At 36.7% G+C, this 27,258-nt stretch overlaps 1 protein-coding gene and 1 pseudogene across 14 annotated transcripts in view; one reads left to right on the top strand and one right to left on the bottom strand.

Annotated features, from left to right (window-relative positions):
- Positions 1 to 2,348, bottom strand: part of LOC120327733 (prominin-1-A-like) — a 42,182-nt gene extending 39,834 nt beyond the window's left edge. For all 14 annotated transcript variants that reach the window (XR_013477372.1, XR_013477370.1, XR_013477371.1 and 11 more), the window contains exons 1-2: positions 2,137 to 2,348; positions 933 to 1,047 (exon numbers count right to left, since the gene is read on the bottom strand). Coding sequence is in view for 9 of the 14 variants with exons in the window: in XM_078114650.1 (XP_077970776.1) it covers positions 933 to 1,047; positions 2,137 to 2,232 (211 nt within the window). In the remaining 5 variants the exon portion in view is untranslated. The remainder of the gene's footprint in view (positions 1 to 932; positions 1,048 to 2,136) is intronic.
- Positions 2,349 to 19,500: 17,152 nt separating this feature from the next.
- LOC120330805 (importin subunit alpha-1 pseudogene) lies at positions 19,501 to 24,294 on the top strand (annotated as a pseudogene).
- The last annotated feature ends 2,964 nt before the right edge of the window (positions 24,295 to 27,258 follow it).

Here is a 27,258-nt window from a genome sequence, read left to right as displayed (position 1 = left end):
AATGAGCAAAAACAAGCGGATTTACTAAAAAAAGATATTATTTAGGATACTGGATGTGTGTGTTATTAAAATTTTCCAATTTCCGATATTGGACATCACATATCAAGTAGCAAGTCTATGTCAGATTTTAGAAAAAATTTTTTTGGAATATTCAAGAATTAAGTTACCATATTTATAAGCAGAAAAAGCATTAATAAAAACGGAAAACATTCACAAAGAAGAACTGGAAAAGACTCATCTCTGAGCAAAGTTATGGGCACTCAATCAGAAGTAAAGGGGACTCATCTCTGACCAACATTACGGGCACTCACTCGAAAGTAAAGGAGACGCATCTCTGAGCAAAGTTGCGGGCACTCACTCAAAAATAAAGAAGACTCATCTCTGAGCAAAAGTAACAGGCACTCACTCAGAAGTAAAGGAGACTCATCTCTGAGCAAAGTTACAGGCACTCACTCAGACATAAAGGAGACTCATCTCTGAGCAAAGTTACAGGCACTCACTCAGACATAAAGGAGACTCATCTCTGAGCAAAGTTACAGGCACTCACTCAGAACTAAAGGGGTCTCATCTCTGAGCAAAGTTACAGGCACTCACTCAGAACTAAAGGAGACTCATCTCTGAGCAAAGTTACAGGCACTCACTCAGAACTAAAGGAGACTCATCTCTGAGCAAAGTTACAGGCACTCACTCAGACCTAAAGGTAACTCATCTCTGAGAAAAGTTGCAACATTCTAGTGGTCAGGGCTTGGGGCATCTTGGTAAGAATACTTCGGGAGCGCCATGGATTGGGATAGCAATGCCGAAAAAAGGATTCTGTTTCTTCCAAAATTCTTACATAGCAGTGGCTGAGCATTTTTAGAGCAAACAATGCATAATAAAACCTCGTATCAAAAGATGTCGTTCGCAAATGCCTCATTTCAACCTATTCTTACCTGCCAACTCTGAGAAGGGTCTGAACACAACATTGACGAATCCCTGTGCCATGTCAAACAGTCCCTGCATGCTTCCACTGCTTCCTGGCGCGACATCAGATGTGTTGTAATTGCCCTGGCAAGGAATTTTATTTATTACGGGTAAGGAAAGACGTTAATATGGCAGATTCTTAGATAGTATTATTATAAGCGAGGCGTTCTCCCATTTTTCTACAATTAAGTGAAGTTTGGTCTCTGTTCTTATTACAGTTTGCAGAAATTGAATGAAGACTAGGGCTTTCCAAGCGAACCAAATATTAGAAATCGAATCGAATCACAAATTATTTGAAGCGTTTCTCTGCCAATTTAAGAATCGCTAAATTTTGGTACGAAATGTGCCTCACTACCACTTTTGCACCACGTTTTTCACCAGGCAAGCAAAAACATGTTTCTATCGCTTTCTTTGCTGTAAAAAGGTTTTTATTGCCAGGTGACATGTAATTATATATTTCATGCATGGTCATAAATGAAAAGTTATCGGTAAAGAATCGATTTGTAGCTGTTGAGTTAGTAATCATAGGAACATGGTACAGGACTAAAACCCGTTTTGGAGGTCCAATACCTTTTTTCAATAGAATTAGTAATTTCTTCTAATGGCAATACTTTGTATCATCCATTTATTACTATGACTTATATATATATTAATAGTTGTTTATTATTTTACTGAAAAAAATAATAATAAAAAAAAATAATATTCGATTATTCGGTTCAATTCGAGAGAAATATTCGGTTCATATCGAATCGAAAAAATATTCGATTTTGGACAGCCCTATGAAGACTTTTTAAATATTATGTGAGACCTTAATTGCTCAAACTACCCAATTACTGTATTTCCTGGCGAATAAGACGAAGCCCATTTTCAAGATTAAAAAATGGGGGTTTGCGTATAGCCCTCGAAAAAGACGGGGCAGGAAAATCGCGGAATTTAGAAAAAAATTGGGATTTAAAATCGGAATCAGGAATTTCCATGCAACGGCTTGTCCGCGTTTGCACATTCGTTAAAATAGCCCATAATTTATTAAATACACTTAATTTTAAATCAATCCAAATATTCGACTTGTTCTGGACGGCGGACGCCCTGTTTCTAACAAATATTATTTACATTCAATTAAAAATACCTGAAATTATTATATAGCTGGTAATTAAAAACAAGACAGTAACAAACCTTTGGCAAATCTCCGAACATGCTTGTTGAATTTTGTGCCGTAGCCGTCATCACCGTTACTGCCATGGCAACCACCAAAATAATCCACTTCCCCATAATGATGTCACAAATTGCCTCGTTTTTGAATTTCTCTCTCTCTTGTTTTTATTTTGTTGTTTCTTAGCTCAAATGTAAATTAGTTTATTTTATATATACAGACTGAGAAATAAGTAAAATATTTTCATGGCGAGTCTCATGGCAAGTACACTCTTGTGGGGCTACTAAAGTTAATATAATATAGAAAAAGCTAACAAAATATGTTAGTAAAAAGGAATAACATGATCTCTTTCCACAAAATAACAAGCTTTTGTTATAACATAACTTCTTTAGACAAAACAAGTTATGTCTCAATCTAACAGCTAATAATCATTTATCATTATGAAGTAAACAAGGAGAAAGGACCTGCAGTTCAGTGCACAACGCCCTGGTACACCCAAAATTTATTGAAGTTAAATTAATCTCTCTCACAATTCAAATTTTTATTCCTTTAGCAATTTCCAAAACCTCAAGGTACTATTTTCCAGTAAGCAATAAAATATAAGACAAAGAAACCATATAAAAAAAATAAATCAAAACAAATTATCATGATCGGGATTTTCCGGCCACTCATCTCGAACCACTGAGCATGAAAACCACTAGATTAAATTAAAGAGAGTAGTAAGAGAGTAAGTAAAGTAGTTTGTTGTATTAGACGAAAAATTACATGACGTGGTTCCTATACTATCTATTACACATTAGGTGAAAGTGAAATAGTGGGAGCCTTATCTGGGACTTACTACTAAACATGCATATTACAATAACAAAATCTGAGGAACAATACTTTGAATGTAAAGTCCACGCATACAACAAAAAAACTAGTCAACGACTCCCATACAAGACATGGACTGACTGGTAACCAGACAAGAGGCCGAGGTGTTTAATATGACATGAAACCACACTAGAGTTAAGATGGGGTTCCAGCCCGGCACGACTCGAGTCCGGAATATTCATATTTTATTTAGGAGTTCTCTGAATTCTCATAGTTTTGGTATATATTTTTTATAAACATATATTTATTTAAAAAAGTCAGCGATAGAGAAGCCTGACCCGACCCGAACAAAATGATCGACATTTCGGGCAAGCATCAGATCTTAGCTGTAAACCACATCTCCCGCAAGGCCTTATAAACTTAGCCACTGATATCTAATGACGTATGAGGTTATTATCCGAAAAAAAAGATATCTTTCAGGTTATGCCATCCAATTCTGCCTTTTTCACCATCATAAAAATACACTTTGTACGAACAATAAAAAGACAACGTAAAAGCCGCGTGTCAGTGTGAGGGGGGTCGCAAATACTGGTTAACAAACAGCGAAACTGAAATTTGTAATCTGAGATATCGTTAGAAATCACGTCGCCCTTAAATAATGAAACAGAATTTTACTCGACGTCCAAACAGGTTGACAAGTGGTGATAAGTGCTATTGTCGAATTGCTCATTCATACATGACTGACAAGGAGGCTTGGAGTGGCGTAATGTAAACAAAAACATCGACACTGGAAATACCGGCATGACCAAATACATTGTTTTAATAAAAAGCAATGAAATTGTTCTCGAAATTAGGAATTACCAAAATACATACAACAAATTAAAATGCTATAATAGGTTTCAAATTGCTTGCTCCAAACTAGGCAATACATAGGAAGAATCTGAGGTACTCCCGTAGTGTGTTTGACCAGGTTATTATTTTTATTCCAATTTTCCTTATTCTATTTCTTATTCTATCACGAATTCAGGGACTGTCTGTCTTAGCCAAGTGAATATACCCCATGCCCATAGGCTTCAGTCCCTTCACACAACTTGATTTGAAGCAGGCAAACAAAATTAGTTACCTCCATATTGGTACACATACTTCTGAAGCGCCAAATCTAAGACGTAGAATGACACAATTTTTTAGGAATTGCTTTAATTTTTCTATTTCGACATGTATCCTAAAATGTCTTACATCTTTGACAAATTACTGATGCATTAATAATGAATTGTTTTAATGGGATGTTTCAAACAAGTAACTAGACAAGCAAATGACATTTGATTTTTTCTGTGGTATCAACATTTTCCCACAATCAGGTGAAGTTATTCAACAGTAAAAAAATAAATTCAATGAGATACTAGGTTTTTCAGATGTCCAAACTATAGCCAAAAGTAACTCAAGAGCAATTCATCAACACAAATGTACAACAATAAAGCACCTGATTCATACATCAGGCACACCGGCTTATAAGGCACACAATCGATTTTTGAGAAAAAAAGGGTCTTAGGCTTTTAATATGGTCGTCCATAAAATACGGTAATCAATATACCAGTTCGTACCACCATGATAATTGAATTATGTTTGTCTGAGGAAGTCTGACTTGATTATACAAAACATCACATTTGTGAAATACATTTCTCTTAGTGTGTAGCAAAATCTCTTTTACTTAGATGAATTTTAAATGCCTAAAAAAATATTTCAAATGATTTGAGAGTCTTGCTGCGCACCGAAAGAAATGTCTGACCGAGTTTAAATTTCATTTGGTTCGTTAACATGCTTCGTTAACCCTTTAGTGCTGAATTACTCCACCAATTGTGGTGAAAGGGTTAATACCATAGAAGACTGAGACAAAGATTGCAACATGTTTAACAGCCAGACTACAAACCACTGACATTCCAAGAGATACAAAAACGTTGGAGAAGAGTCTTTCCACGAAATAATGTCAAATTACTTGTTGGCGCAATAATGTCAGTTTATAAGGTTACTGTCTTGCATTAATTTTGAAAAAAAAAGATAGCGACAACTCAAAATTCACTCTGAACCGATTCAAATAATTTGCTATCCGATTTGGAAATGCCCAGTTCATCTTTGCAAGTTGCAACACGCAAAAAAATTCTGCACTCATAAAAGCTATCTTGTATATTATCCAAGAAACATATTCGGTCGATTATAATAAAATAACATCCATGGAAACTGGATCAATACTGACATTTCATGCTGCGACCTCAATAATGTTAAAATCTTTAATTTAAATGTTTCCTGACCAAAGTCCGTATAATTTCTTAAAACTATTATTATAGATATTTATCTTTCTAATAAATTGTTGGATATTTTCAATGTATTACTCCTATACAAATAAACTAGTACTTTCTTCTCCCTGGGATTATCACAAAATTCTGTCGTAACAACAGTTACATTGGAAAGTATTGTATAAACTTCCTCCAGACAAAATGACAACATTGGGATAATACCACGTAGATAACGATTACAAATTTGTCTCTTATACAAATATAAATACAAAAAACCCGTCTTATTGTTATTGGGATTATTCTTGTGAAAGGGGTTATCGTGGTATTACAGTGAGTCACGATTTTACAACGTCATAAAACATGCCCATATCAGTAATTCCCTAATATTTTAGTTTTGTTTTTTAAAGAAAATAAAAATATTCATATCAGAACCTTGGGTGTCGCTGCTGAATAACTGATCAAAGTAGCAATAATGAAATTTGACAACGGTAGTATCTAAAAGCTATTCTCATGTCCATCCGGTACTTACCGCTAACAACAGTAGTTTTCGAAATTCTGAAATTCTAATTTTCAAATATCAGCGTCTCTGCTCAATATTGACCAGATTTTGTTCCCATGGCTTTCCTTCACACCAGAAAACTGTGCAATTATTTCAGTATTTATAAATTTGCATACTAACCTTTTAGAATACATTCAATATTCCATATTCAAGGTTTTGGAATAATAAATCATTTGATTTTGGTAACCCATGATATATGCTATATGTCAGTCTAACCATTCATAATTATTAATAAATTATTCAGCCATATGTATTTAATGTTACATAGCTCGTTTCAGACTTTTTACCCGATCATGCATGAAAAGACGTAACAGTTTCATACTTATTACCCAATCATGCATGAAAAGACGGAACAGTTTCAAACTTATTACCTAATCATACATGAAAGGAAGTAAACATATCAGATTCATCGGTCAATCATGGAAAGACAAACATTTTAAACTTATTATCCAACCATGCATGAAAGGACATAAACATTCAGACTTATTACCCGATCATGCATGTAAAGACATAAACATTTCAGACTTATTACCCAATCATGCGCGGAAATTTATAAGAGTGTCAGACTTATTACTCAGTCAAGCGCTATATGTTAACTATAATAAAGTACATAATCCTTCTATAATTAGCCTCCTAGCGTGACTTTTCTGATTCATTTTCCGTCATCCATGAAGTGTCATGTGATGACCAACTCGTCATTATGATATAACAATACAATAGAACTATATAACGAGGAAACATGTTTTGAAATTCATAATAACGTATCTAAAATTCCCAATGCTTTAGAGCGACGGTTTGAACCTTTTTTGATATGTTAATCCCTTCGACTATTTCAATTTCTTTTTTCCTCAATCACTATATATGACTACATATGAAAAGTTTGTTTACGCAGTTTTATCAATCTTTAGTGAGTCATTAAATACTAATATGTGCACTCTGCCTCTTGTACAGATTGAAAGGTTTAAAATATGCGAATAAATATGTCACAATAACAGTTAATATAAGAACAATTTTTTTAAAAGCACATCGAATAATTTAATATAGCTAATATTTGTATAATTTCAACTTATGGCGGCGAAGATTTTGATAATCTCCATGCACATGACTCCAGCAAAAAACATGCTAAGCCTGACATGGGCAAACTACAGCCCGCGAGCCAAATGTGGCCCGCTGGGTAATGCAATCTGGCCCGCCTTATAATGCCACAACTGAACTTTGATGTTTTAGCTAAATAGTAGCTTAATTAAAGATTTGTTGAGATTACGATTAAATTCAGTTTTGGCACAAGGCTTATTGTTTTCAGCTTTTGCTTTTGTAACACAGTAAATGTTGTTCATGAAATGTAACTTTTTACGTCACACTTACATGGCCAACCAGTCTAGATGGGCAAAACTTTTAGCTCCTGACCCAAAATTCTTGCCCATCTCTGTGCTAAATCACGACCCCACAGCCATTATTTAAATGCTCAACAACCTAAAAAGAACATCAGTCATCAACTAGAAATTATAACAACACTAATTATACCAGTGCTTCAGTAACAAAGACAGCTCAAAGCAGACAATATATAATTTATGACTATAAATAGCTCAGTAATAATGCTGGTAACTAGGGTTGACATATAAGATATTATTTATAATACATTCCATAGGCCAGTGGTCGGCAACCTTTTCTAAGTTACGAGCCGGTATATCCTGATTAAAACCTATACAAATATGACAAAATACAAGAATGATTTAAAACGAAGACATAGCCAGGAATTTAGGTAGGGGGGGGTAGGGGTTCTGAAATTTCTAAATGTCAAGTTAGACCAGGGGTTCCCAAACCAGGGGTCGCGACCCCAAATTGGGTCGGAGTGATAAGTAGGTAGGGTCGCAAACAGATCATGGGGTCGCTGAGGTATAGTAGAGGATGGATGTACAAATCATCTAAGATTTGACAAACCATGTTAAATTTGCCAGTTTGTACCATGGCTCACTGTAATACAGGTCCATAAGCAACGCTCTATGCTGTATGATACAGAAATTTTCTTTTTTTTTACTTTTCTAAAAGGGGGTCCTACTTCCAAAACAAGCCCTAACTATGCCCCTGTGGGAAACATATAATTTACTATTCCGAGTACATCCTAAAATATTATTATTACGGTATATATGAAAGTATGCTAAATCGTGTCATATTCATAAAAATAGCATGTAGTAATCAAGGTATAGTCAAAGTTTGGATCAGCGAATGCCAGATGAACAAATTCCCAATATTCACCAACCAAAATGAAGTTGGAGGAGCGAAAAAAAGCAGCATCATGCTTTGCTTTTTATAATAGGAATATTCCGACAAGTCATGGTTCAATGTTTTCCAGCGAACAGATTCAAATATTTTATTAATTATTCTAAATGAGCAATTATGATGTACCAGTAATATTGATCAGAGTTTCAAAATTGAGCAGCATTGACATTAGCTTATATGATCATTCCGTCTAGTTATGGTCCAACGATTTCTGTACAAATGATGCTTAATAAGACAAGGTAAGGCCTATGGTTCACTGACAATATTCTACTAAATATTACATTATGCTATCGCTAAGAGTTTTATAAAATCATGCAGCATCACATCTTGCTAATTAAAATATGATTATGCTGTCTAGTTATGGTCCAATGATTTCTGACAGAAAATAATAAATTGGACAAGGCCTATTATTCACTGACATTATTCAACAGAGCAATTACGATACGTTATCGATGAAAGCTCAAAAATTATGTTTCCTATTTTAGCCCGAGGCAAATACCTTAACATGTAAGTTATGTTTCAATCTGATAAGCTTGCGGCATAAAAGGTCACATTATTCAAATAATATTATGTTTCCAAAAGAATAATGTTGAAAAAAATAATGGCGCTCCAGAAGTGTGTGTAACCAATATGGAGGCAACTAATTTTGTTCGCCTACTTTACATAAAGTTGTGTAAAGGGACTGAAACCTATGGGCAGGGGAGATATTCACTTGGCTAACACTCCGGAACTCGTAATAGAACTAAAATGAGGAAAGTCGGAATAAAATTATGGCCTAACCCTAACTTGGTACACATACTACGGGAGTACCAAAAGAACAGTGTTGAAAAAGAGAAAAACTATTTAAAACTATTTGAGCGTATTTACTTCGTCGTCTTATGTCCTTTTATTATACACTGTCTGTCTATATAGCTATATATAGTCTATGAGCAGAACCAAATTAGCATATGTCACATTTTAAATTTTCAAACTTTTGTAATATTACAGTTCTAACATCACAGCCTAAAAATTGGCATGGGGAACTAGGTAACTGAAATCAACCTAAAACAGGTACAGCTTTGGAACTCAGGCCAAAAGATGCCCCTGGTCCATTATTATAGAAATAAAAAAGTTCATTTCCAAAAAAAAAATTCTAGGTCTGGCTGTCAAAACCAAACTATCACAAAAATGTGGTTTTCTTAATAAAAACTAAACATATAATAATTTAGCTCTTCTACAGCGATATAGCCATTGCCACGAAAATTTTATTGAATAAAATACAAATCATAATATGATATGATTTTGCCAGAGAATGAAACGGTTAGAATATTTTTAGGAATTCACACGAGGCAAGACTAAAAGTACACATTTAGAATACACATGTCGCAATTAATTTGAATTATCATCAAGATGAGCATCGAATTTAGAATATATTATTAATTTTATATATTTTGAAATACTATTTCACAGTGTATGTTAGAATGTTAACCCACCTAATGCAGTACGGCACACTATCCAAATTCCGAGAATTTCCCTCCATTTGGTTCAATAAAACAAACACTCAATGTGTCTCACAAACTAGGGATGTCTGGCACCACGTCAGATTTTTTTTCTTTCGGTAAATCAGATATTTTTTCCCGAGGATTTCAATGATGACGTTATTATATTGCGCATCTTTGTAGTATTTTGCTCAAATTCATCATACTGTATTTTTACCGATATTGAGGGACAACAATATCCAGACGTCTCCCAAAGGAGGGGTGTCTGATCATTGGTAAAATGGGTTTCTCTGAAACGAGACAATGTTTTATTTATTCCTTCGGTAAATCGATTATTTTTTCCAGAGGAATTCAATGATGATGTTTTTAGATTGCGCTTTATTGTACTTTTTTGCGCAACTTCAATTTACTGTAGTTTTACCGATATTGAGGGACAACCATGTCCAGGATGTTCTCAAAAGAAGGGGTGTCTAATCATCTGTCGCTAGAAATGTATAGTGTGCCGTACTGCCAAAAGAGCTGATTAAAATCGGTAAACACTAAAAACGTCTTATCTGTTACCGTAATAATTGATTAACAAATAATGATTGACATGACCCCCATAATAGGGCAAGTCTTCTCCAGTTACGGTAGGCCTACCAGTCCATGTACCAACAGTTGCACCAGACTACCACAATCAAGCAATGAGGAATCGAGCTTTCCTCTTGCACGTTAAAACTCCTCACGGGATTCACGCAAAGTAAGCCGAATTCTGGAATTGCGATGGCACAGTGGCAAGACTCATTGCTAACGCCTACTAACATGCGCCAACCGCCGAGCTCATCACAATTATCACAAATAGAATTCGTTCGCGCTTATATATTCGTTACTAATTAAACCACAACTCTGTTCTTATTAATACACACATGCAAACTAAATATTCTGATAATAAAACCCCCGATTCAACGCAAAACCAGCGCTCCTTCCCCCTCACATGACATCTCTGGACAGACAAACATGCCGCCAAACACGGACTGGTTATCAGAACATGACGTCATTGTATTCAGTGAGCGAAACCCGGAAATAAATGACGTCAGAGTAAACAAGTTATTTCGAGTCAAATGACCCAACGAGCTTTCATTTGGCACTTTTCGTTCGCGAGAAATAAAAAAAATGAGATTGGGTTACAAAAGTATATAATAGTAGTTCTCAACCTTTTCTATAACCGCCTCCCGCCATGTAGTGTTCAAGTAACTGCTTGTCCATATTGATACATTTGTATCCGAAAAAATAACTGGCCAACTAGTCGCATACTGATGCCCGACATGGACAACCAGGCGAGAGGCCGTGGTTTTCCATATGACCGTAGTAGTATATATTTACGATATGACTAAGTCGTCTTCTCGGTTTTCTTCTTCTACAGAACAAGAGGGCTATGCTCAAATATATGGACACGTAGCGCCACCCAATGGCAATAATTTTGATGACGTCATAGCAAAAAAAAAGTGATAGCCTTCTAGAGAAAAATTTTATCTTTAACCACTGAAAATTTCAAAGCAATTGGTCCAGTATTCGAAGAGAAAAGCGATTTTTTAAAAATGGAGACGGAGACAAATAACAATAACAACAAGAGAGCTATGCTCAAATATATGGACACGTAGCGCCACCAAATGGCAATAATTTTGATGACATCCTAGCGAAAAAAAAAGTAATAGCCTTCTGGAGAAAAATTTTATCTTTAACCACTGAAAATTTCAAAGCAATTGGTCCAGTATTCGAAGAGAAAAGCGATTTTTTAAAAATGGAGACGGAGACAAATAACAATAACAACAAAATTTTGAAACGATCGTTATGTCCACTTCGTGTCCAATAACAATAACAATAACAACAAAATTTTGAAACGATCGTTATGTCCACTTCGTGTCCAATAAAATACCTATCCTATGGAGAAAATTTTTGCTCGGCCGACTTGGACCGGTAATCGGATGAGAGGCCGTGGATAAGATAGGATTTACATATTTATCCCGGGGGAGAGGAAAGCCGATAGGACGGTTTATCCATATGGCGAACCACGGCCTCTCGTCCGGTTATCATTTCAAGTCGGGTATGGGATTAGTTATATTGTTTGTTTTCGGAAGCATGGACTTGGACCGTGGTTCGCTATATGATGAAGCCGTCTTATACCTTTCCTCTCGCCCGGGATGGATATGCAGGCTAAATCCTGATTTGCTCAAAGCAAATTTTGCTCACTCACCCAAAACCCAAGGCGGTAATTTCTAATCTGCGTAAAGGGCCACAAGAGACTGCCACTACAAAGAATTACAGCGGTGAGTTGACAGACTCAATAAATCAACTCGAAAAAACTAACGGCATTGAAGCGAGTTGAATCGACCGGTAATTAAGTCTGGCTTCCCATCTGTGACATCGTAAGCAACACCATTGACCAATGGTCAATTGTGACGATTGTAATGGTAGGGGACAAAAATTGTGACCACTAAGACTGACGGGTCATGTGAGTGCGACGTGAAAAGTTAGTTATATTGAATGTACAATATTTACAGTAATGAAAACGCAAAAGTAGATCGCAATCTTAACAAATTTCTTGGGCTATTTTTTTTACCTAAAACATCAAAATTTGGTTTTAGTTTGGTTGTGACAGCATCATGCGGGCCAGATTGAATTACCCAACGGGCCGGAATGGGCCCGTGAGCAGTAGTTTACCCGTGTCAGTTATATATACCCGGAACGATCTGTCGCACCAACTTTTCTCATTTTCGTTTCAAAGCCGAGACCCTTTTTGAATATAGTCGACGCCTGGAACGAACGGTCATTTTGTTCTTGTTGAAAGCCCGTATTTGACCGCAAATATGATGGGATTTGAAAAAGTACTAAATGTACTGCGTGGGTTCGCAGGTCTGAGGATAATTATGAGCGAGAATATTCCTGGTCATCACGCTGCCACAAGGTGGATGCTATAGGACCATGGGTCGGCAACCTTTGGCTTTGAATTGTATAAACTGTAAATGTATATAAAAGCTAATCTAAGGCTAATAGGCATTCGATTAAATATGGACAATAGGCATATAATGATATAGACCAGGCTTGGGTAAGTTGCGGCAACGTTCCATCCGGCCCGCGAGCAGGTTTCTAGATGTGTACACTTTCTTTTTCATTTACATATAAAATATACTTTAACTGTGAACAAAAGAAATTTTTAGAAAAATGAAAAAGTCGGCAATATCATTCGATCAATTTTTTTTTTAAATGACCGATTGTTTTCGTCAGCTCGAGATGTTATTTGGACCGTAAACACCTTTACGTCGGTGATTATTCTACTCAAATCACAAATTACCTTCAAAAAATATATATGTCTTGCATACGGAACTGTGAAACCATTGAGAAAAATGAGTCATGATATAATAATGCTAAAGATAAAGGAGTGCATCTGCAAGCAATCTAAATCAAGATTTCAGAGCGGCAATATAAAATACTAAAAACTGGACAGAAACAAGATTGATTTAGAAGGTTTGCGACAGATTAAAAACGCTGTTGTAGAAATTGGAAACTGAAAAATTTCTGGTGCCCATGGCACAAAGTAAAGTAAATTCAACCGAATTTCATGGTACTGAATTGAATTTTACTCGTTGTGGTTTTATCGCAGACGTAGGAATTTTTCTATTGGTGAAATCTGTAAAATAGAGCTAAGTCATTGTTGCAAGAACAGATCACATTTCAACACGCTAATAACCTAATTGCGCAAGTTATTTTTAGCAGTTTTGAGAAAAACGTAAAAACTTCCTAATGATATTGTTATGCCATTGAGAGTCAATAGTTTGCCAAGGTTCAATTTTTTTATCGTAGCCGGATTTAAGTTAATTTGTATGACGCAGTCAAGTGACGTCATAATGGCGCACTGTGACTTAGGCAGAAATGTGTCTACGACTTGGGAACATACGCAATTTTGCAACTTTACTATATGCACCAGTCCTGAAAACTAAACATTCCGAAAACGAATGTAATTCTCAGTATCTAGCCTACAATGTCTTACTGATGACCCCCAAAGGTCGTATCGTTGCCCCCCAGTCATATACCGAAAACTATTTTTTTGATATTTGTTTATGTGTGCATAAATTGTTTTCTTGGTTTGACAAAATGAAATAAACTCTCTCTCTCTCTCTCCTCCAAAATAGCCAAATCAGTTTCAATTACATTATTTTTTATGTTTAAAAATATATATTTCATCAATATAACACGTTCTGCACACCCACCGAAACAAGACTAAGATTAAATATTGAGAATAAAACAGAAATGCACGCAATATAGAAGCCAACCAAGGTGAACTGGACTCGGACAGTGAATATCACAAGTGCACGTCTTCCTATACTGTAGTATAAATTCAAATTATTACGCGCTACGCTAGAATCCGAGATGCAAAAACTCGAAAATACTTCGCCGAGATTATTTTGCCTTTGTGACGTCACAATAGTCCTGCGGTAACATTGATAATTCATTATGAAAAAACAATTGCACAAATATGCATATCATACTAAATCTCCATTTTTATGGGTTTCGGAATTTTTAAAATAAAATCTTAGTTAACAGACAAGTGCGCAGCATTACATAAATACCTATTTTATAAAAAAAACTCAAAATCGCCAAAAATGACTTACGCAATTCGTTTATTAGCGTGACGATTTGTTGATTTCCCGAAATCGCAAAACACGAATAAAAGTAATCTGGCACTTTATCTCACATTTTTATATCCGCGGCATGCGGTGGTATTTAAGAGTAGTAATGATTATATTTTGTCAAAGCAAGCGCGGGTTAAGTTTAAAACAACAATGCAAGACATTTAAATGTGCCCATATCAATGCATTTTAAATATACCCGTATTGCAAAAATAGGTATCAAAATTAAGTATATTCCGGCAGTTTATTTCACATTTTTATATATGCAGATAGACGTTGTATTTTAGAGCAGGGCATTCCAAACTTTTAAGCTCGCAACGCCTTTCAATGCATTAAAATTTTTCGCGACCACTGTTTACGTTAAAAAAGTTATAGTGACAACAAAGTTATATGAATCACGAATGTTCGGTCATCGAAGGCATGGTCTTAATTCCGCATAGTTACTCACTCTTTAGCATTAATGATAAAATTCGGCATTGTTTTGCAAGCGTGACGTTTCTCTGATCCTATGTAATGTCTCGATTTTTATGTTTTAAACTAGTTTCAATAACCGTGCTTTAAATTAAAACAACGGAGTACAATAGTACTTTGTTTTATTTAAATGTGTAATGAAATGCATTAAAAACGCACAATTGGCTTTACTTAGTCCGGCCCGGCACTGCATTTTGAATATTCAATGTGGCCCGATACCAAAAATAATTGCCCAGCCCTGATATAGACTGTAGGATTTGAATGTAAACTTAGGGTTGCACCACTACAGTCCAGGGGTTCCGCAAGTTTCCATTTAAAACCGAGAGTTTATATTATTCATGTATAGCGAATAGGTTTGCCATTATTATAATTAATTTCATTAAAATTAAACATGTACGTATATTAAAATATAAAGACTCTAGTATTTGAATTGAAATGTGCAGAAATTCTAGACTGCACGTTCGGAACCCTCGTTGAAACGCTGGGGTTACCAAAGCTCCTGTTTGTATACTAACAGAACATACAAATGTATAGCATGCTTTAGACCAGAGGCTTCCAACATGTTATGGCTCGTGGCCTCTTTTCCGAGACTTCTAGCACTCATGACCACCCCCAAGGATTGTATTTATAGTGTTATTTTGATTGGTAGATTTCAAACCCCTTTATGTTCAGGTAATTCACACTCAACAAAGTTAAAACATCCTGTGAAATAACTATATCAAGCAATGAAACTTGGGAAGTACGGGGAGTTTTTATGTAAAGGGACAAGTAAAGTCAGTTTTGCGCCTAGCATTGTGTCTCCGCTCATACTGCTCTTGGGGCGAGAGGGGTCGGGTTGGAAACCACTTCTTTAGACCGAAGGTATGCAACATGCGGCCCACAGGAACAAATTATGCGGCCCGTGGAGAAATGCCAATTTAGAATGGTGTGCGAAACAAGTTTTTAAGTTTAGTTTAATCTCGTTCGTGCGAGTAAGTTCAATTCTTCTGCATTGCGTTGCTTATTCATGAGCTTGTGCGAAGCGAACAGCGTATATCATAAGACCAATAACCAAAGTTTTTGTGCCTGTGCCCAATTCTATGTTAAATAAAGGTGCGGCCCGTGGTTTCATCCAGGTATTTGTATCTGGCCTTTCTGTATTAAAGGTTGCACACTTCTGCTTTGGACCAAACAGGCGTCATGATTGCAGTGGCGTATCAACGCAATGTGGCGCCCCTGCATCTTTGCACGAAATGCTGCCCCCTTAACACCGTCGTAAAAGCTGAATAAAATTCCACACGACAGAAAAATTAAAGCAGTAATTGTTAAATTTTATTGACAGTTCCAAATTCAATTTGTCTAGTTTTCTAGTTTTTTTTCATTAAAGCAAATTTAAAATTATATCGCCAAAAGATAATGTGTCATCTAAACAATGGACAATATTGCTAGCGCAGACAGCCTGCTTTCTCCCATAATTGATCTCAAGTAAGATTTTATCAACTTAAGTTTTGAAAAACTTCTTCCGCAGCTTGCGATAGAAACGGCAACAGGTAAAGCTCAACCTCATAAATAAATAAGGTGTTGATTCACATAAACGATGTTTGCTTACCCACTGCAGAACGTCCAGCGCTGAAGCGTCATTTTTAAATGTAAAACCACTTGATTGTACTAGTCGATTAAACCTAGGTTTCTAGTCTTAACTCTTAACTCTAACTTACAATTATTTTTGCTCTTTAGGAGCCATAGGTGAATGTGATTAATTGCTTGTTGAAAAAAAAATTGCCGTGCGAGATCTGATTGAGTTTTTTGGCGATAGGGGGTTCAATTGCAGAATGACGATTGAGCAATGAATTAACATTAAATTTTGTGTCAAACTTGGAAAAACGGCGACTGCGACTTTGAAGAAATTGTGTGATGTTTATGGAGATTCTTCCATGTCCAGAACAAGAGTTTTTGAATGGCACAAGCGATTTGTGGGATGCAGGGAGGATGATTCGAAGTCAGGAAGGCCTTGCACTTCCACAACTGATACCAACATCGAAAAGGTATCAGTTGTGAGTTCAGTTGTGAAAGGCAGTTGATTCGCAGCGACCGTCGCTCAACAATTCGCGTCATTGCGAAGTTGGAAAAGACAAAAAAAAACGGTTCGCACCAGTTTGGTTGACACTTTTGGCTTGTGAAAGGTGAGTGCCAAAATGGTGCCAAGGCTGTTGACTGAGGAGCAGAAAGCTCAACGATTAAATGTTGCCCAGTTGACATGCATTTTTCCAAGTTTGACACAAAATTTAATGTTAACTCTTTGCCCAATCGTCATTCTGCAATTGAACCCCCTATCGCCAAAAAACTCAATCAGATCTCGCACGGCAATTTTTTTTTCAACAAGCAATTAATCACATTCACCTACGACTCCTAAAGAGCAAAAATAATTGCGATATTGTGTCAAAAAAGCTGTTGAACAAAGAACACATATTACACCACACTGTAAAAGTGTTGATTACCAATGGTTAATCGTGTTGCGCAATCTGTGACGTCAGTCTCGTTTCTTTTTAGCCACACCTCGTATATTTAAACTCGGTACGTCATCAGCATACATTTTCTCGAATTTGCCCATTTCTATTTCGATACTGTCACTTCGCAACAAGGAGTGTGGATTTAAAAAAGCCGAATACTCCATTTAGCAAACACATATCGCTGAAACGCTTTTCCGCTTAACTCCGAAACCGGTTCATAGCTTCTAACATGCATCTCTTGATTTCTTTAACAACCGATCGAGACCTACGTCTTTTGCATATTCGCCACCGCCTCTCTTCAATCGATATTTCTATGAATGCTTCTATAAAATCTTGTGGGTACATTTTTCTACAGACAGACCTTTTCGCTTTAAATATTTTTGAGTGTCATGAGATTCTCTTAGGACTTCCAACCAAAATTGTGGAAAAAACGAAGGAAAAACGCTGAATCGCATCCAAGATTCCGCGCGCTTGTCTTCGTGTATCAATGTTTTCATTTTGATCACAAAGTTTGTTTAATGCACCCACCACATCAATGAAATATTGCGGAAGCGCTTTCACAGCTTCGTAATGCGCACTCCATCGTGTGTCAATCACTCGTTTTACCACATCTGACACATACGGTACTTAAGAAGAAGCAGAAAAAAAGGAATAAATATTTTCAACAACAGCCAAAAGGTTACAGAAACTTCTGAAGATCCCACTGCGTGAACTCCTGCAAGGTTAAGTTGGTGGTTTTCACATGAGATAAACAAGGCCTAAGAATTAATATCTTTTATTCTGCGTTGCACTCCAGTACGGACTCGATGACCTCACGGTCCCTTCCTGTCTTCTCGAGAAAGTGAAATGAACTGAAAACTTTTAAACTACCAAAGCTAAATTGACCGAACAATGCAATAGCTTACGCTTACAAGTTACAACCAACATTCTATTATGACTTCGACAGCACGAGCATCATTATGCCGTCACAGATACCCCATAATGAGTCACAATTTTTTAGTTTTGGTGTTAAATTAGGTCCTTTAAGTCCGAGTCTCTCTGGGAATAAATTAATGTGACTGCCTTTGTTCATTTGAAACGTTTTGCCGCATTTTGCCGCCCTCCAGCATCGTGCGCCCATGAATTTATCCACAATATCCAATGGGTAGTTACGCCACTGCATGATTGTCGGTGAAATCCAAGTGTTTTGCTTGAAGTCGTTCTTGCAATGTTGGAATAGTCAGCGAACGTTCTTGATGTTAGAGTTATGGAGTTCACAAAATTTGTAGATATGGATCCCGTGGAGAAGTTGATTAATTCGTCCCACAATAAATTTATCAGAATAAGGACAAAAAACACAATGCTACGTAACGATTATGTTTAAACAATTCACTAAAACTTCCTGGCTTGCTATCAATAATCTTTTTTGCCAAATGAACCAACCGAGGTGGATGAAAATGCGCGCTTGTATACATACCTTGGATAACTTCGACAGCGAAGTAAGTATGAGAGATTTTTCAAGACATTGTTAGATATTAGTGACAGCTTTTATTTATCGGTCTAGCCCGCTGGTTCTCGAAAAATGAATTTTATGGTGAAAAGAGACCGAAAACTAATTCTGGTTCTGGTTTTTCTACAGCGTCTCCCTTTGAATGTCCTGCTACAGTGCCTTTATACGAGTGTGCATACACTGGAAGTGCATCAGAATTTCTGGGTGGGCATACGAAAACCAAGATGTTATCAGTTCATTTTTTCCGCATGAATTGCGTTTTAAAATAAAATTTATGAGCTTAAATTAGCGACTTAAAAAATCTCAAATAACAGTGGTAATAATTCTCTTGGAGTCTTGAAACCATGAAATCATTAGCCATAATATAATAAATGTTTTGGTAATATATATTGATAAGAATCAGTGCACATAATTTTTGTAAAAACGCCTCAGTTTTGGTGTGAGTGTGCAAAGCTCAAAAGTACACAATACAACTGAGGTTTATAAACTTGCGGAAAAGAAAGCAAGTTTTTCAATGACGCGAACAGCGATTAAGTATATATGACCTACGACCACAGCCCTATTTTCATATAATTTTTGACCCATTTGGTAAAAAAAGGTTCGCCATTCCTGCTCTAATCAATACCAAAATAAATTATGTTCGTTCTTATATTCAGTTGTACAGTCATTTTCTTTCTGATTAAAATAAATCATTCACTCGTCCTATATAAATTTATAAAATTAATAAAAATTATAAAAGATAACAAACTATGACAAAAATTGTGTATTTCAGGATATACAATTCTCAACTCCGGCCAACACTGATGTATGACAATTTCTTCAAGTCTTCTGATTGGTTGATATTTGCCAGCGAGGAAACGCGGTGATTTCGATTCATTTTGGTTGATTTGTTTGTGCTGTGCGGACGTTTTTCAAAGCTATATTATTATTATTTTTCGAGTTTCATTGGAGAAAACTTATCAGCAAAAATGTCGTCGAGTGCATCTTTACGTAGTTATAAAAACACCGGGAAAACGATGGATCATCTGAAAAATAAGCGAAGAGAAGGGGCGGTTCAAATTCGAAAACATCATCGCGCTGAACAACTTCTGAAGCGTCGAAATATCGTTCTGGAAGACTTGAACACAAGCCCACTGAAAGAGATCAACAGTGAATATTCTACATCGACCGGAATATCCATGAATTTTGAGGAAATTGTGCAAGGCATTTTCTGTGATTCTGACAAAGAGAAACAGTTTCTTTGCACCCAAAATGCCAGAAAAATTTTGTCTCGTGAGCGGCATCCACCTATTAACAAAATGATAGAAGCTAACATTATTCCGAAGCTTGTAACATTCCTGAAATGGGATGACAATCCACAGATGCAATTTGAAGCTGCCTGGGCCCTGACAAACATTGCATCGGGAAATAGTGAGCAAACTTGTGCTGTAGTCCATGGAGGTGCCGTCCCAAACCTCATTGAAATGCTTTCTCATTCTGCCATGAATGTCGTTGAACAAGCAGTTTGGGCGCTTGGCAATATCGCTGGTGACGGAGCGCCGATGCGTGACTATCTTCTTGATAAAGGTATTGTGAAACCACTCATCGCTCTCGTGAAAGACGATGCACAAGTTTCCTTTTTACAAAATCTCACGTGGACGATTTCAAATCTTTGTCGAAACAAAAATCCACACACTTCTCTTCCGTATGTCGTTCAACTTCTACCAACGATCGTCAAGCTTGTTAATTGCGTCGATAAGCAAGTTCGAACAGACGCTTGCTGGGCACTCAGCTACATCACGGACGGACCAAACGAACGAATCGAACTCGTCATTAAGACCGGCGTTGTCGAGACACTCGTGCATATCCTATCAAGTATTCAAGATGTTCTTGTCATCACACCAGTCCTGCGAACCCTCGGAAACATCGTCACAGGCACTGACCAACAAACCCAACTTGTTATAGACTTGGGAGTGCTTCGAGTCTTTTCACAGCTTTTGCACCACGAAAAGCAGACAATACAGAAGGAGGCTGCTTGGACATTGAGCAACATCACAGCTGGTACTCAAATCCAAATTCAAGCAGTGATTGACGCAAACAATATGCCACGAATCGTTGAGTTGCTCTCACACGGTGACTATAAAACTCAAAAAGAAGCTTGCTGGACCGTCACAAACTTCACGTCTGGTGCGTCCTTGGAACAACTTTACTATTTGATGAATCTTGGAGCCGTTCCAGGTCTCTGCGGAATGCTGGCTTCCAAAGAGACAAAAATACTCCACGTTTGTCTTGACGGAATTTCGAATCTGCTCATAACTGCTGAAAAAATGAACAAACGAGATGAGCTTTGTGACGTTATCGAAGAGTGCGAAGGCATCGACAAGATCGAAAAATTACAACAGCATGAGAACGAAACCGTCTACTCGATGGCGTTACATATCATTGACCGATTCTTCGCCGAAGAAGACCAGGAGCATGAAGAACTCGCACCAGGAGCGGTGAACGGTGAATTCCAGTTTACAGCACAACCAGCTACTACTCAGTACACTTTATAAAAGCACAGACTTTTTGAAACTTTTTTTGATGAGTGATAAAATGACTTTTTGCTGTTGATACAAACATGAATTTGACAATTTGACCCAGAAAGTGATACAGGATGTAATATTAAAATTCCGACACTTTGATCATTGATCATTTTTGAGTCTCCCAGTGTAAAAAACCTTCATTTCTGAAAATTATAAAATTTAGCAACCAATCAAATCGCTGCTCAAACTTTTCTGCATTTACTAATTCAAACTCCTCTATATGTGACAAGAATGACTGTGTATTAATTTAAAAATTCTTTAACCAGGGTTGTAATTTCTAATTGTACTATTAGCAGTTGAGGATTGGACTATCTTTCATCACCCTTTTCATTCTTATTAACATTCTAGATCTTGATGTATATAAACTATCAGATTTAGCATTTTTCTGCCATTCCCTGTTGGAACTTTTTCCTTGCTTATCAGACTATTAAAACAGGCTTTTGCCAAGTCTTTCTTTCATTGATAAAAATTAATCAACTTTATTTCAATATGGAAATGAGTCGTAATGATTTAATATCTCTGTTAAAGCTTAGAAACAAATTATGTGCCCGTTATTCTCATCCAACTTATGAAATTTTGATATTTTATTCTGCATGTCAGCTTTTGGCAAGTTTATTTGGAATTGTTTAAACTTCATTCTTCTTTTTTATGTATGAGAATACCAAAGTCATAACCAACCAGATATGCAAGTAATCGATCTGTTAAAGCTTCCCAAGATTTTGTGCTAATATTGCCTACCTAGATGATAAAATTAAACTAACAATGCATGTTTTCGTCCTATACCCCATTGGTCAAAACCCTTGATTTTACAATTTTCAAGACAAATCGCAAACTTTACGACTAGTACTTTGTATATATTGGTTTGCCCTTTACAAATGTACTGAAGTGTGGTGCTTTTCTTATGCCATTGTAAAGTCATAATTCTAGGCTTCAAATTATATGATTATTCTTTGTAAATATTGGTTTTCCTCTATTCTCTGATTTGTCACTGCCTTTTTGAAAGTTCATATTTTCATGATGTGATGTTTCCACTGCTTTGTGTACAAATGTTCCAACTGTGTGTCACCTAACTGATCCAGTTATAACTGATATCCCTTTTCAGTGAACAATATTCCTAGGCTGAAGTCCATGCTTATGAAGCAATAAACCTGTTATCCATTCTCGTATCCGATCTAGAAGAGGCTGTGATAAGACCTTTTTTTTGTAGCTTTTCTCTTTCCTGGGGTGATATGGAAATCTGACTGCTTCCACAGATCCCAAAATTGGTTTAAATGCACTATCCTAGCTGTCTCTAAGATTTGAAATTTGTCGCAATTTATGTTCCCCAGTTTTCTCTCTGTTTGTTGTAACAACCTTTATGCTTATTCGACTCTCAACAAGTTGATCAATTCGAAAGTCTTCTATTCTACCTGGCAATAGAACAAAAGCCTATAGTTTGATATAAGACAAAGAAAGCTGCCTTATCACCTTTCCTCCCCTTCAAGGATAAATAATGAATACCCCATCCCTAAAAAAGTATAAAAATGCATGGCTCTAGTTTGTGCATCTATACTTTATTCTCTGTATATATTAGTTTGCTGTCTGATTTGCCAGTGCCATTTTGAAAGTTCATATTTTGATGCTGTGAAGAATAGTTTGCAAATGTTCCAACTAGACTGTGTGTGACTCGAAACTGTTTTTCATTATCTGCAAGTTTCTCCAGAATTTCCATTTTTAGTTAAAATTTCAATCAGAAAAAGCTAATGCTATGAACATTACATGTGTATTGTGTTTTTGAAGTGTCTGGTATACAGTTGAAGTATTGTGATGTTACTATTTTCCATTGATTGCAATTTTAGTGTAAATTTTCAAATACTGGACTTCTCCCTCCTTATTTAGATGATTCAAAATGAATGAATGCTGCCCTCATGTGACTGTTTTTGAATATTTTGTATGTTTTGATTGGTCGTTTTATGTTTTGAGATGTTTTATGAAATGAAAGCATTGGTGGAAATGTTTGATTGCCCATGTCCAAATTGTTACGAATTCTAAAATTCTGCGAATAATTTAAAAAAAATATTCAAAACGAATCAATTTTCTCAATATACTGCATGGTCAGAGTGAAGCAGTTAATTTACCTCAAATAAATTTTAATTTCATAGATTCAACATTAATCGTAATCGTTTCGAAAACTAAAAAAGTCAGATTTTAATCAGGGTCTGAAAATGCGTATTGTATTCTCTGCAAATGAATATCAAACAATTTTCTAAAGAACCTAATTGAATTCATTTCAATCATTATTTAAATTTTTTAAAATTCCAAATTTGGCCAAATTTTTAAATGCTGCCTACAAGCAAGTTTCAATTCGGAACTCTGTCTTATCTCAAATTTAAACCAAATTGTGATTTAAGTCTATGCCACAAGTTTGACTAACTTAAACGTACATTTGGCCATTTCCACCAAATTGTGATTATCTGTCGAATCTCTGCTACGATTTATAAAACTCAATGCATGACTTTTTGGCTACAATGTCAAACTTTAGGTATATCTATATTCTTGAAATCTTTGTTTCTCACAGAATTTACTTTGGGACTTTACAGAATTTGGATTTGAATCAATTCTTGGGTAAATTATTAAGTGAATCTATAACTTTTCTATTTTTTGCAGAACTTCACACCAAATTCTTATAAAATCCACAATTTGTGCCAAATATTTACTTCAAAACCCAAATACAACCGATAACTCTCTGGCTATATCATTTAGGTATCTCTATATTCTTGAATTCCTTGTTTCTCACAGAATTTGCTTTGGGACTTTACAGAATTCAGATCTGAATCAAGTCTTGGGTAAATTATTAGGTAAAACCTAACCCAGAACCTATAACTAATTTTTTTTGCCGAACTTCTTGTTCAAAATCCACCATTTGTGCCAAATATTCGCTACAAATTAAACCAAAATACAATCGATAACTCTTTGTCTATGGCTTATTCAGTCATTCCCACCAATGCAAGGATGTGTTTTATGATTCCAATGTTTACTAATCCAATGTGTACTGTGTTGTATGGTGGATATACCTGAGATTTGACTGTTGAAAATGTAAGAAAGTCTGTTTTTTGTCTACTGGGGAAGTGTAACAGGATAAGTTATATGCAGGGTTAATTGGCACTTTTCGCACAGAACGTGGCCATATGCATAAGCTTATAACTGTTGCAAATGTAAATCAAGCCTGTTTTTTTGTCTACTAGGGAAAGTAACACAGGATTTGAATTTTATTCAAGTTGGCACTTTAAGGAGGGATAAAACTAAGATTCGACTGTTAAAAAATGTGAATAAAAAATTCTGATTATTGTCTACTGGGGGGAAATAACACAGGATTAGGGGGGCGAAATTTTTTCGAATCTGAGGCGCCGGAAGTCGACCAAAAGTCACTATGCATGAATTTTTTCAGGAATAATTCAATGATCAATTTTTGTTTATCAACGATTAGAGCAGTGTTTCCCAACCTTTTTTATATCGCAGCACACTATTGAGTTTTTCAAATATTCGCGGCACACCTATCACAAAAACATGAACTAAACATTTTATACTCATAAAGCCAAATGGTTAATAGTTACGATATTATAACTGTTTTCTTACAATAATAAGGTGCACGAGAGCAACGTTCCCTCAGTCTAAGAGCTTGCTTAGTTGCGCGGAATCGAAGTCCATGTGAGCTCCAAAAAAAGGTCTGCGCGTAAAAATAGAAAAGAACACAACATTTTAATACTTATGCAGTGCGCGGCAGAACGAAAGCACTGCGCGGACATTCTCTGCCAGTTGCCCGGCCGCGCAGCTTGGAGGGAACGTTGCACGAGAGTGCCTTCGGAGCACCTCCCATTATTGTTAAAGATACGCAGCGGGTAATACGTGGTCTTCATTCGCACCGCCAATCACGCGCTTCGTGTTAGCTCGCCGTCCCACGTTACGCCTTTATTGCCAATGTCGAAGTTTGTCTTTATATTCCTGGGAGAACAATGCGTTCGTATCTGTGAAATATATTAAAGGCACGCCAATAAGGAGTGAATTCGAGATTTTAATCGCTTGTGCCGGCTTTGATCTTTTTCGTCACCGTTTGTAAATTTACTTTGGCAATTTTAAGCTAATAATATTATATGAAACGGTGTTGATGCAATAGATGCAAAACAAAGAATTGAAACAATACGCAAATACGACTCGATTCAAATTTGTCCTTTCCGCTCTTTAGCAAGAGCCGTGGCGTGATTCTGCGAAATCCAAGGGATCGGTTTAGCGTCACGCGGGTTCCATGTCCAAGCAAAGTGGCTTGGGAACTGGATATATATATATATGAGTGGTGAAGTGACACAGTGGCGTAGCAAGACTCTCGTCCCCCCCCCCCCCCCCCCCCCCCCCCCTTCCCACACAAAAATATTTCGTGGAAATGACCCTAAAAACTCGGACATAAGCTAAAACAACGCTTTATCGTCGAAAAGCATAACATGTCGCTTTTAAAAAGCAATGGTAACCTAAAATTTGCCGTTTATCTTGGTCACTTTAATTTTTTTCATGCGTGCTTTCTCTTCTGCCCTTTTTCTGCGTTTCTGTGCGCCACTGAGAGGTTTTGCTTTCGACATCATTCTGACAGCCGGTGCCGGTGCGATCAAACCAGAGCCGTTATATAATGGCTCTGATCAAACCACAAGACGCCGAAAATCGACGACTCCCTGGCATTGTTACGTAACAAAACGATTTGAGCAGAACTAACATAAACATTATAAATAAGATGTGCATTACTGGTTTTGCAATGCAGCTTTTGGTTTTTCGGCTTAAATTTTAAAATTCTAATCGCTTGGGGCCCCTTTGCGCCGTGCCCCCCCCCCCCCGCGACCGCGGGGGTTGTGGGGGTGGATGCTACGCCACTGAGTAGTGAAGTGACACAGTGGCGTAGCAAGACTCTCGCGGAGATAAAAATCTCCGTTTAGGCGTTCACTGCAGTTTCATCGCCTGAATATTTGCAATCGCTTCTGCGTGAATTGTTTGATCATAATGAAATTTGAAATCTTCCAATCAAAATAGTTCGCCGGTAGGCAGTTTCAATAGACTGCGAGATAACCTTCGCTATCGTATTATAGACGCAAAAAGCCATTTGTAAATTCCTATTGCCCAAAATTCGAAAATAGAACGACAGTTACGTTGGCTTTGACTTTACCAAAGTATGTATTGGGCAATGATTCATTATGTCCATATAAACTCCAAAACCCCGTGACAAAAATCATCCCCAGGTGAAAGACGTTGACATCGGTTTCTTGGTTGCCAAATAAGTTAGATTGACAAGAAAGCAACATTGGCCAAGTTCGAGTTTCTATCGGAGGAAAAGCGATCCCGAAAAAAGCCCGCTCTTGGATGCAGCTATGAAATGGCATATCAGATTCCCACCCACTACTTAGCAAAAAGGCTTCTTCACTGCTAGTTCAATTTGCCACAACTTATATATATATGCGAATCTGGTATTCTGATCGAAAGAAAATATAGAAACCGTCTTGATGTTGACAGTGACATTCATCTGGCTATCTCAAAGACGTTGTCTAATATAAGGAACCTTTTCAGACAGTCCCAAGCGTAAGATTACCTTTGATTGTATGCTGAAAAACTTTTACTATCTTGTTGTTACTTAGCGATACACGGCGCGGTGTTTTTGGTTGGCGAACCAAATCGCCCAATGTGAAAAAGCGTTTTTAGTGCTTGACTTATATTTACAATATGATTAAATAGCTGAGCAGCTTAGTTTACTCTCGTCTTCTTTCCGAGTTTTAAATTGAAATGCGCGTCTGGGGTCGATATGCTAACTCTCGTCTGTCTATTGGAAATTGTAATCACTTGGAATAAATTCACAAATTAAATCTCTTCGCGGCACACTAATGTGCCACGACACAGCTGTTGGGAATTACTGGATTAGAGTGACATCGATATTTTTTTTTTTTTGGTACTCATGTAGTACTTATGTGAATCAAGATGGCGGAACGTGGTATGTGTACCAGGTTAGGGTTAGGCAATAATTTCAGGTACATATA

The sequence above is a fragment of the Styela clava genome, chromosome 7, assembly GCF_964204865.1.
Source record: "Styela clava chromosome 7, kaStyClav1.hap1.2, whole genome shotgun sequence".
NCBI classification, from domain to species: domain Eukaryota; kingdom Metazoa; phylum Chordata; class Ascidiacea; order Stolidobranchia; family Styelidae; genus Styela; species Styela clava.
Note: the sequence above shows the minus strand (reverse complement) of the source record. Positions and strands in the feature narration are given on the sequence as shown.